The sequence below is a fragment of the Microcaecilia unicolor genome, chromosome 3 (assembly GCF_901765095.1).
Source record: "Microcaecilia unicolor chromosome 3, aMicUni1.1, whole genome shotgun sequence".
Lineage (NCBI taxonomy): Eukaryota > Metazoa > Chordata > Amphibia > Gymnophiona > Siphonopidae > Microcaecilia > Microcaecilia unicolor.
The window spans coordinates 378398207-378410250 of NC_044033.1; the positions used below are offsets into that span (position 1 = coordinate 378398207).

Sequence of the window (12044 nt, forward strand, 5' to 3'; positions counted from 1 at the left end):
GCTTACAATCTAATTAGGACAGACAAACAGGACAAACAAGAGATAAGGGAATATTAAAGTGAGGATGATAAAATAAGGGTTCTGAACAATTGAATAAGGGTTAGGAGTTAAAAGCAGCATCAAAAGGGTGGGCTTTTAGCTTAGATTTGAAGACGGCCAGAGATGGAGCTTGACGTACCGACTCAGGTAGTCTATTCCAGGCATATGGTGCAGCAAGATAAAAGGAACAGAGTCTGGAGTTAGCAGTGGAGGAGAAGGGTGCAGATAAGAGAGATTTACCCAGTGAACGGAGTTCCCGGGGAGGAATGTAGGGAGAGATGAGAGTGGAGACTGAGGTACTGAGGAGCTGCAGAGTGAATGTACTTATAGGTCAATAAGAGGAGTTTGAACTGTATGCGGAAATGGATAGGAAGCCAGTGAAGTGACTTGAGGAGAGGGCTAATATGAGCATAACGACACTAGCGGAATATTAGTCATGCAGCAGAATTCTGAACAGATTGAAGAGGAGAGAGATGGCTAAGTGGGAGACCTGTGAGAAGCAAGTTGCAATAGTCTAAGCGAGAGGTGATAAGAGTGTGGATGAGGGTTCTGGTAGTGCGCTCAGAAAGGAAAGGGCGAATTTTGGTGATATTATAGAGAAAGAAACAACAGGTTTTAGCAGTATGTTGAATATGTGCAGAGAAGGAGAGAGAGGAGTCGAAGATGACCCCAAGGTTACGAGCTGATGAGACAGGAAGGATGAGAGTGTTATCCACAGAAATAGAGAATGAGGGAGGAGGAGAGGTTGGTTTAGGGGGAAAGATAAGAAGCTCAGTCTTGGCCATGTTTAGTTTCAGATGGCGCTGAGACATCCAGACAGCAATGTCAGACAGGCAGGCTGACACTTTGGCCTGGATTTCGGCTGAGATTTCTGGTGTGAAGAGGTAGATCTGGGAGTCATCAGCGTAAAGATGATACTGAAAACCATGGGATGAGATCAGAGTACCAAGGGAAGAAGTATAGATAGAGAAAAGAAGAGGTCCCAGGACAGATCCCTGAGGTACACCAACTGACAGTGGGATAGAAGTAGAGGAGGATCCACTAGAGTATACACTAAAGGTACGCTGGGAGAGATATCTAACTAAAATCACCCTTTCTAGAAACTTGGTTTAGAGAGAGAAAAGTTATATAGGGTTTTCTAAAAAGAGCCCGTTCTGAAGCAGAAGATTCACCAGAACTATTACTACTACCACCACTAGAAAGACTAAGTGTGGAATAAACCTTTTCCATCCAAGTTAAGTAAACCCCTTTGGGTGGAATTGCACCTTCCGGCCTGGAATTATTTACTGGATGGAAGAAGTGTTCCGAATGAGTAGATCTGCTGTGTTTTCTGGCCTTTCAGCTTACTGCCTCTTACCCAACAAACCAGTCCTAATTATACTTAGAATAATCTGCCCTGATGCTCACTGGGCAACCAGGAGTTACACTCTGTATATTCCTCAGAGAAACTATTGCTAGAAGAGCAAAGTACAGTAATGTTTCCCAGAATTGGACCAGAAACATAATGTGAGTCACTTTCAAATGTATGCATTCTGATGTAAAATCTGCAGATGCTTTCATCTTTGGATTCTTCATCAGCTCTCAAAGGGTGCAAATCTCTGCTCAAGAAAAAGTACCCAGACAGTTTTGTACCTGTTTCTTTTTCTGCACCTAGCCTTGCCCAGGGAATACTTCCAAAACAATAAGAGCAAAAGAACTGGCAATTTTCAAAACATCTTTTTACCATTTAAATAGTCAGGCTGGTAAATACATTTTGAGAAATACCCTCAGAATGACAAGAAATATTAAGGAGCATCACTAGAATTATTTTATGTTCTTGACATTGCTGTATCTTTTAATTTATTTTATTATTATGCACATATGTACATATTTTTAAAATTCTAACCTCTATTACTACTTTGGCAACACGCATACAAATCTATAAAGTTTCATGAATCTGAAAGACAGCAATGCGAGTGGGTCTACTTTGAATTGAAGCTAGTGGCCTGGTCCCTTATTAACAAACTCAAAACATGATCAACATGCATATATGGGGCAATTTTATAAAGTGTTTTACACTCATAAAAGGTTTTCTTTTAATATAATTACCTCATGTGCCATATAAGCATGTGCAGTGACTTAGGTTTAGAAGTGTTCAGGTGCGGAATTTAACAGAATGTGGGGTAGAGTCCGGATTTATGCATGTTGAACATTTACACCTACTTCTGAGCAGGCATAAATGCCTGCGGTTTCTGTTATACATAATTTCTGTGGTTTTGGTGGGATAATTTTAGAAAGACACAAAGAGCGATTCTATAACAGGGCACCCTATTTATGCACCTCTTGAGCGAATAAATGTAGAGAATCATGTCAGTTTCACGGGTAAATGTACACTTATGCATGTTATGCAGTAAAACACCTAAGTGCTGTTCTGTAAGAGCATGTGTAAGTGGCACAGCACATAAATGCAAGAGGGGCACAGCATTGGAGAGGATGCCACTTACACATGCAACTTATAGAATGCAGTAAGATACGTATGGCCTTTCTGTATTTGGGTGCCCACAGTTACAACAAGCCTATGGCTATGTAACTGTGGGTGTCTAAATATAAAGTGCGCCAATATTGGGTTACACTAATATTCTATAAAGGAATCTGGGTGCCAAGATGCCATTAGAGAATAGGCTATCATCACATAGCATTGGAGTTCCTAAAAGGAGGCACCCACTTATAGAACTTCCTCCTTATACACCTATGGAGTCCTTTTACTAAGGTGCACTAATAGATTTAGCGCACGCTAATGATTGGCAAGCACTAAATGATAAGATGCTCATAGGAATAGAATGGGTGTCTTATCATTTAGCAGACGATAATCATTAGTGCAACTTAACAAAAGGACCCTTATGTGTCTTATAAAATAGGCTTGAAATAGGCGCCTACTTGGCTTTCACACATAAGTGATGTTATACAATTACCCTCATACTGTACATACTGATGGTGAGGGCAATAATTAAAACCCTTTCTGCAGGTAAGAAAAGTATTTTTCCCATGGAGACTGGAGTTTTATTATCCAATGAGTCTGTTGTAAAAAATGCATTCATTGTTGAACAGTAGGGGTGATCCCAATGATAGGGAGAAGATGGGCCAATGAATAACATGCACTGATGGAGAAATTACATGTAAAGTGGAGGAGTAGCCTAGTATATAGGCAAGTGCATCCATGCAACTTGTGAACTGTATTAACATGTGGTAAAGAACATTTCAGAACAATTAATGCAAAGGACATACTGGGCATCAGTGGCGTTCCTAGGGGGGGGCGGTGGGTGCGGTCCGCCCCGGGTGCACGCCGCCGGGGTGGGGGGGGGGGGGGGGGTGGGGGTGCCGCGCGCGCCTGTCCTCCGTTGTTCCATGCTTCTTCTCTGCCGGGGCAGAGAAGAAGCATCGAACAACAGAGGACAGGCGCGCGCGGCACCCTCTCCCCCAGCGGTGTGCACCCAGCGGGGGGGGGGGGGGGGGGTGTCCTTTCGCCGGGGGGGGGGGGGGGGGGTCCACGCTGCATCGGGGGGTGCCAGCCCCCCTAGGAACGCCACTGCTGGGCATACTCCCAACAGTTATCGACAAGCCTTTACAATTTCTGCATATGAAATACTTTACGTGGAAAATCTTGTCACACTTTAGTAAAAAGATCGCTTACATTTTTCTATAATTTATAGCCTGGACACATGGAGTAACAATTCCATAACTGGGTGCATCTAATTAGGTACCTGGATGCAGAGGCGTAGCCAGGTTTTATTCTGCTTCTCTTTCATTCTGATGCCCATATTAGTCATTGTAACTTATATTATTCTTCCATATATATTTGCATCTGCTAAGCTCCCTCCACATCGCTTCAGTCATACTGTCTTTACATTTTGTTTCATTTCGACCTTTTTTGAATGTTTCTGCTGTGCTGTACTCCCCTAGCTTTTCACTTAGTGCATCCCCTCCCTCCATCTATTTTCTTGGCCCTGTTGCTTTTCACCCATCCAGCATGAAAAAAAAAGTAGAATATGGGTCTTACTTTTATAGGTGCGCAGAGGAAGTATGTCTCACTTTACTTTGACCTAGAGGAAACAAGATCCCGACTCCTATATAATCACAACTGAAAGTAGACAGTGATGTGTAGCTAACATTAATCTGTTGCTGCAGATCTGGGGAATTTTCTTTGATAGAGCAGAAAAAAGACAATTTCCTGGTACTGATTCCTTAGAAATGGAGAGCAAAGTTTAAAGCCCTAGTGCCACTACTATGTTCCAAATAAAATCAACATATTGACAGCCATACCCACTGCAGGCAGGGACTTATAATGTAACATAACAAAGGTAAAAGGTACAACTACAAATCTCAGACAGAAGTGCGTTAGAAGGAATTGTTGGTGCCACCAAATGTTGTCTAGCCACAGAGAAAGAGATGTGACATGAGAAATGACATGCCCAAGCAGAGTACTGATGGAGATTACTGGTCTCCCATCTAATCATACCAAAGCCCCAAACTGTTTCCTCTCACCATGCTCTCACCAACCTGTTCATACCGGGAAGATTACCCCAGAAGTAGCGGGCTCTGTGTGCTGCCGACACCTCTTTGGCATCAATCATTACTGGGTTGGACTGTGAAAGAAAACAGACATATTCATAAAGGTTATTTTGAACTGATGGGAATTAGAAATGAATGAGTTGGTAGGTCACCTGGTGACTGGGCAGGTGTGCATCATGCTGCCTGTATGGCTGGAAATGACTCCTAATTTGATTTCTCAAGCCTGCTGGTGCAGAGACCATACTATATACCACGGTTCCCTCTAAGCTGAGCGGGAGTCCTCCACCTACAGTGCTGCCAGTGCGGGGTGCTGTTTCACTATCACATTTTCAATAGTAAAGGACAGGCAAGCTCAGCAGTAATCCATTGAACATACCTGTCCCTCTTGATTGAAAACACAGTATTGAAGTGCCACCCCACACTGGCAGCAATGCAGGTGGAGGACTCCCACCTAGTTAGGGGGAACAGTGACTATAACCCCCTCATTCTAAAACAGCTTGCCTAAAGTTAGGAATCAATTTGTGCATGTATGTTATAGAATACCAGCACTTACACATGACTGTTACAGTTACATGCATTAGTGCTGTGTCCTCAGAGGTATTCTATACCATAGCGTGCAAAAATATCCAGAGTACCCTTGAGCTACTACTGAAAAAGGTGTGAGCAAAAATCTAAACAAATAAATAAATACAATGCTTTTCTTATATGGCAGCTATAAATATGTCTATATATTTTTTTATTTATATATTATTTTTATGGCAGTTATTTGATGATTTGGTTTCACTATGATCCCTTTGGGTTGACTATAGTGACATTCTTGTACAGTATTTTGGTCCTCATTTACTCTGTTTTAATTTTTAAAACATATTTTATATAATTTTTAATGTTTAGTAATTAATCTGTAGTATTTTTAAAAAACTTTTTTTGATTGTGATTTTTACTGTTCATCTGTTTAAATGGTTGATGTTTACTATACTATTTTATGGATGGTGATTTTTTTAAATATATGTGTAGTATGTATTTATGATTATATTTTTGTTTTTATATTTGTGTGTTTTTATGTCAGACCCCTGAGGCAGGCGTTTGTGCGCTGAAACACGGCCCGTGTTGGGTCATTTACACATTAAAGGACGACATCTATCTCTATCCTGAAGGCCCAGTGTTGCTTTTATGTTTCTGTTGTATGCTGTTTTACCCTCTCTTTTGTGACCAAGTATATAATATCACATTCATTGCAGATTTAATCTTGAATTGATAATGAATGTGATTGTTGGGCAGACTGGCTGGACCATTCAGGTCTTTATCTGCCATCATTTATTATGTTGTATAGAGCAGAGTGCGCTACCGTTATCTGGATAGCAACAATCTCTAGACAGTTATCCAAACAAATTTAGGAGAGCAAAAAAGGCCCATCCTGACATCTATTCAGATAAATTTAGGACAGCAAAAAGGGCAATCCAAAATTCATCCAGAGAGCTATCCGGATATTAGTCTTATTACTGCTCTCCAGATAACTATCCAGATGATGCCAGGGAGGTGTGTAATGATCTCCAGCGGCACTATGCATACAATGCTGCTGAAAATCAACAAGGAGTACCGGCTAGGGCAATTATCTGGTTAACAGATGCCATTATCTGGCTAATTGTCTTTGAATATCGAGACCTTTATTTTTTTACAATAATAAGTGAAATATATATCTATATATAATTTTTTTTAACTTAAAAAAAGTGCCCTGGGATCAAGTTCTCCAACACCGCAGCAGCATATGAATGGAGGAATAGCCTAATGATTACCCACAGTGGGCTGATAACATAGGGAACTGGATTTGATTCCCACTGCAGCTCCTTGTGATCCTGAGCAAGTCACTTAGGCCCAGATGATTAAAAGCAAACACGGGCGCTAGAGGCCATTAGCGCTGGACTAGAACCCGTGTTTGCTTACGCTCCAGGATCAGAGCTGGATAGCGAGTATAACAACGTGCTCGCCGACTGTAAACACTTATAGCATGCAAATGTGTGCAAAACAGGGACATCTGTATTCCTCCCCAATGCTCAGCGGGCCGCGAGCCAAACTAGGGCGCTGCTACCACTGTAAATCCTACACCAGCTCAGAGCTGGCATTAGGGTTTGCAGAACACTGGGGGAGGAATAGGGAGCCCTGTGCAGCATGGCCTTAGCGTGTGGGATAACCCATGTAATGGTGCGCTAAGGCCACTTTTTACCACAGCTTAGTAAAAGGACCCGTTAGAGTCCAAAGGGAAATCATGCCAAACGAATCTCATTGAATTCTTTGATTGGGTGACAGGAGAATTGAATCAGGTACGAGCTATAGACATAATCTACTTAGATTTCAGCAAAGCTTTTGACACGGTTCCCCACAGGAGGCTTTTAAATAAATTGGATGGGCTGAAGATAGGACCCGAAGTGGTGAACTGGATTAGGAACTGGTTGACGGACAGACGCCAGAAAGTGGTGGTTAATGGAATTCGCTCGGAGGAGGGAAAGGTGAGTAGTGGAGTGCCTCAGTGATCGGTGCTGGGGCCAATTCTGTTCAATATATTTGTGAGTGACATTGCCGAAGGGTTAGAAGGTAAAGTTTGCCTATTTGCGGATGATACTAAGATCTGTAACAGAGTGGATACCCCGGAGGGAGTGGAAAACATGAAAAAGGATCTGAGGAAGCTAGAAGAATGGTCTAAGATTTGGCAATTAAAATTCAATGCGAAGAAATGCAAAGTGATGCACTTAGGGAGTAGAAATCCACGGGAGACGTATGTGTTAGGCGGTGAGAGTCTGATAGGTACGGACAGGGAGAGGGATCTTGGGGTGATAGTATCTGAGGATTTGAAGGCGACGAAACAGTGTGACAAGGCGGTGGCCGTAGCCAGAAGGTTGTTAGGCTGTATAGAGAGAGGTGTGACCAGCAGAAAAAAGGGGGTCTTGATGCCCCTGTATAAGTCGTTGGTGAGGCCCCACCTGGAGTATTGTGTTCAGCAGGGCCGTGCTGACACGGAGGGCGCCACTCACTTGCAAAATCTTTTACCTTAAGTTGTGATTCTCCTCTCTCCCCTGCCCTTCCCACATCAGGAAGTGAAGGTAGCCCAGCAGTGCTGAGACAGACACGCTGCTCTGCTATGCTTCAAAGAGTACAACCAGCAGCTATTTATGGCTTTGGTGTGTGAACAACTTTCATTCAGGGTGAGCTGGAACAACATTCAAATTAAAGAGAACAGGTTTGGAGGCAGGTGTACAAGTGAGACTGGGGAGAAAAAAAAATAAATAGTGTAATTGTTATCTGTAAGTGGTTCAAAGTTTTTGTTTTTTGAGCATGTACACTGAGAGGAGGGCATGACTGCAATGATGTGTACAAAATTATCATAGCTACAACTAAAATCCATTTAATTGGCTGAGGTTCAAAGAGGAAGTTTAGCTGACGTATAGTGTAGAATAGCTGGTAAGTAAAAATCTGATTGCTTTTTTTGTGTGTTTGTTTTTATATAAAATATTCTGCTTGGAAAGGAAGAGTTTGTGATATGTGAAAATACATTTTGCTTTAATGAAATTGCTAAACTTTAGAGTCAGAGACTTATCAATGAGGGATACATACAGTGAAAAGGAAGCCCTGGAAACGGAGTTAAGAGGACAGATACCAGCAACAGAATCAGATACTGGGCCAGCATGATCAGAAAAAGAAAGTCACCAGCCAACAAAGATAGAAAAAAATCGTTTTATTTTCATTTTAGTGTTTGGAATATGTCCACTTTGAGAATTTACATCTGCTATCTTATTTTGCAATGTATAGCAGTCTCCAAGAGACTGGGCTCCCAGTGAGCCAGGGAGGTCAGACTGTGTAAATGAGATGAAGAGACCCCCCCCCCCCCCCCCACTGTAACAAAGACAGGAACATGCATAATCAAAGCTTAGGTCTCTGCAGTTACAAGGGCTGGCCATTCCTAATTATGCTAATAGTTTTTAATAGGCTAAGTCCCAGTGAAAAGCCTCTTTATAAAGGCAGTGCTTTTTCTGGGGAGCAGTGTTAAGAAACAGCAGGAATTGTGTTTATTTTTTTAAACTGCTTTCCTGTGTAAGCTAATTTACAGTTTTCTAGTATATGCTTGACATTGAAGGGTGTGGTAGACCCTTTTGTCAGGTCTGGCTGGGCCTGTAGTTTTCAGTCTAAAGGAAAGACAGGTAGCAATGGAGAAACATCTAATGAAGAAGCGAGACGGGGGGGGGGGGGGGGGGGGGGGGGGGGAGGGGGACCAACTGATAGTCTGCAGGGGGGCACCAGAGACCCCTGGTGTTCAGATTTGGAGGCCGTATCTTGCTAAGGATGTAAAAAGAATTGAAGCGGTGCAAAGAAAAGCTATGAGAATGGTATGGGATTTGCGTTACAAGATGTATGAGGAGAGACTTGCTGACCTGAACATGTATACTCTGGAGCAGGGGCGTAGCTATGGGTGGGCCTGGGTGGGCCCAGGCCCACCCAATCTCGGCCTGGGCCCGCCCAGTCTTTTGGGACCCTCACCTACCACGACGACGATGAAGACTTCGTTTTTTTGCCCGCAGCGGCCAGCGGACGTAAAAGCAGCAAGTAGCGAACCAGTCTCGACTCCGCGTCCTTCGCTTCCTGCCCTCTCAGCGTCCCGCCCGCCTGAAAGGAAATGACATCAGAGGAAGGCGGGACGGCACAGAGAGAGGGCAGGAAGCGAAGGACGGAGTTGAGACTGGCTCGCTGCTTGCTGCTTTTACGCTGCAACTTCGGGAGAGGAAGTGAGCCAGCCAGAAAGAAGCGATTTGTTTTCCACTCCTCCGCACAGCCATCGCCGTTCGCTCAAAACACAGGGCAAGCAAACCTGTGAGCTGCTGCATCCACGTTGTCGTTCTTTTGAGGGGGGGGCAGGGGAGATGCCAGATAGAATGGGGAAGGGGATTGAAATAAACAGGATGGGCAGGGGAGAGATGAGAATTGCCAGACAACAGGGATTGATGGAGGGGGCAAGGCAGAGAGGAAATTTGCTGGAGATGGATGGAGGAGAAGGCAGGGGAGAATGGAGAGTTGCTGGACGGAGCGGAGGGCAGGGGAAGGGGAAGGAGGAGAATTGCTGGACATGGCTAGATGGAGGGAAAAGGGGAGAGAGGAAATTGGCTGGAGATGGAAGGATGGAGGAGAGGGCAGGGGAGAATGGAGAGTTGCTGGATGGAGCAGAGGGCAGGGGAAGGAGGAGAATTCCTGGACATGGATGGATGGAGGGAAAAGGGGAGAGAGGAAATTTGCTGGGTATGGTTGGATGGAGGAGAGGGCAGGGGAGAATGGAGAGTTGCTGGATGGAGCAGAGGGCAGGGGAAGGAGGAGAATTCCTGGACATGGATGGATGGAGGGAAAAGGGGAGAGAGGAAATTTGCTGGGTATGGTTGGATGGAGGAGAGGGCAGGGGAGAATGGAGAGTTGCTGGACGGAACGGAGGGCAGGGGAAGGAGGAGAATTGCTGGACATGGCTAGATGGAGGGAAAAGGGGAGAGAGGAAATTGGCTGGAGATGGATGGATGGAGGGGAGGGCAGAGGAGAGAGGAGAATTGCTGGACGGAGCAGAGGGCAGGGGAAGGAGGAGAATTGCTGGACATGGATGGATGGAGGGGAAAGGGGAGAGAGGAAATTTGCTGGGTATGGATGGATGGAGGGGAGGGGAGGGGAGGGCAGAGGAGAGAGGAGAATTGCTGAACATGGATGGATGAATGCAGGGGACAGAGGACATTTGCTGGATATGGGTGGATGGAGGAGAGAGCAGGGGAGAATGGAGAGTTGCTGGATGGATGGAGGGAAGGGAGAGAAGTCAGGGAGGAGATGCACATGGATGGAGGGGAGGGAAGAGAGGAGAAATGCTGGAAATGGATGGAGTGGAGGGCAGGGAAGAGAAGGAAAAATGTTGGACAAGGATGGAGGGGAGGGAAGACAGAGGAAGTAGAAGCACATGGATGGAGGGGAGTAAGGAGAAATGCTGGATATGGATCAAGGGGAAACTGCTGAGTTTAAGGGCTGGTTTGGAACACGTTGAGGGCAGATACTGAAACTCGATTAAGGTTAGGGACAGGGCTACAGATGGTAGACAGGACACATAGGACACAGGAGGATGGTGGACATGGTGAGAGAAAAAATATCAGATGGAAAGAAGACACTGCATGAAACAGAAGACACTGGGACCAAAGCAAATAGATCAGACAACAAAGGTAGAAAAAAGTATTTTATTCAGAATTTATTAATTGGAATATGTCAGCTTTTGGAAATGTACATCTGTGATATTTTGCATGTAAGTTTCAATTTTTCTGGTATTGCTGCATGCTGAGTCTGACTTCTTGAGTTAACTTTCCAGTTCAGTATTTTGCCTTCATATTTTTTGATTTCTAGTTCCTTGTGTCATGTCTGTTGTATCATGTGTTTTTCATGTGTGATCAAGGTGCAGTATTCTGATAGCGTGTAGTATTTGCAGCCCTTTTTGTTTTGCTTTTTTTTTTTCACGAGGTAGTGTATTGGTGTTTTAGAGCCTAGTGTAATAACAGTTCTGCCTTTTCAAGCATAAGGTTGTAGCTCGTCCTGTCCTTGGAATTAGTGCTGTTATGGTTTAGTAAGGATATGAGTGTGTTTTTGCACAAGTTTGTGTATAGCATTTTGCAGTGGAGAGATTGTGGGATAATGTAATTATATTTAAAAATATCAATTTTTCCATTAAGTATGTATGTGGTTATACTGATGCAGGGCAGCTGTTGGGCATCAAGTGAATTCTAAGGCATTATTTTGTAGGATCCCAAGAGACGCTACTCAAACTTATTTAGACAGTGCGTGCCCACCCATATTAGCTCTGGGCCCACCCAAAATCTCAGGTCTGGCTACGCCACTGCTCTGGAGGAAAGGAGAAACAGGGGTGATATGATACAGACGTTCAAATATTTGAAAGGTATTAATCCGCAAACGAGCCTTTTCCGGAGATGCGAAGAGAGTAGAATGAGAGGACATGAAATGAGATTGAAGGGGGGCAGACTCAAGGGAGAGCAAGAGGATTGAATGCCAGCAATATAACATTATAGCAAATCACTGAAGGTTCTCTTTAATACCATACACTGTAATACATTTTCCTGCATCCAGGCCTTTAGTATTTTCATACTTTCAAAAGTTGCAGCTTATATGGGAGGCTGGAAATGTATGTGCACACTAGGACAGAGAGGGCAGTTCCTTTTGAGAATAATGTGGAAGATAGTGAGGCTACAATACCTAAAATGATTTGGGATCCAAAGATAAGACTGTCTGCATGAAGCAAAGAATTCCAAGTAAAGATATTTGGAGCAAAAATGTACAAGTTCACCTTCCTTGTCTTTGAAATTGCATATGCAGGAATTTCAAAAACCAATAACATATTACACTACCTGTAGACACAAAGGAGTTAATTTTATAAGGAGCCACCT

General features: G+C 43.8%; 1 protein-coding gene across 1 annotated transcript in view; it reads right to left on the bottom strand.

Moving 5' to 3' along the window:
• The window catches only part of DNMT3A (DNA methyltransferase 3 alpha), an 806037-nt gene that overhangs the window by 21728 nt on the left and 772265 nt on the right, over nucleotides 1-12044 (bottom strand). Inside the window, exon 20 of the mRNA XM_030198633.1 lies at nucleotides 4576-4661. Within this exon, the coding sequence (XP_030054493.1) occupies nucleotides 4576-4661 (86 nt within the window). The remainder of the gene's footprint in view (nucleotides 1-4575; nucleotides 4662-12044) is intronic.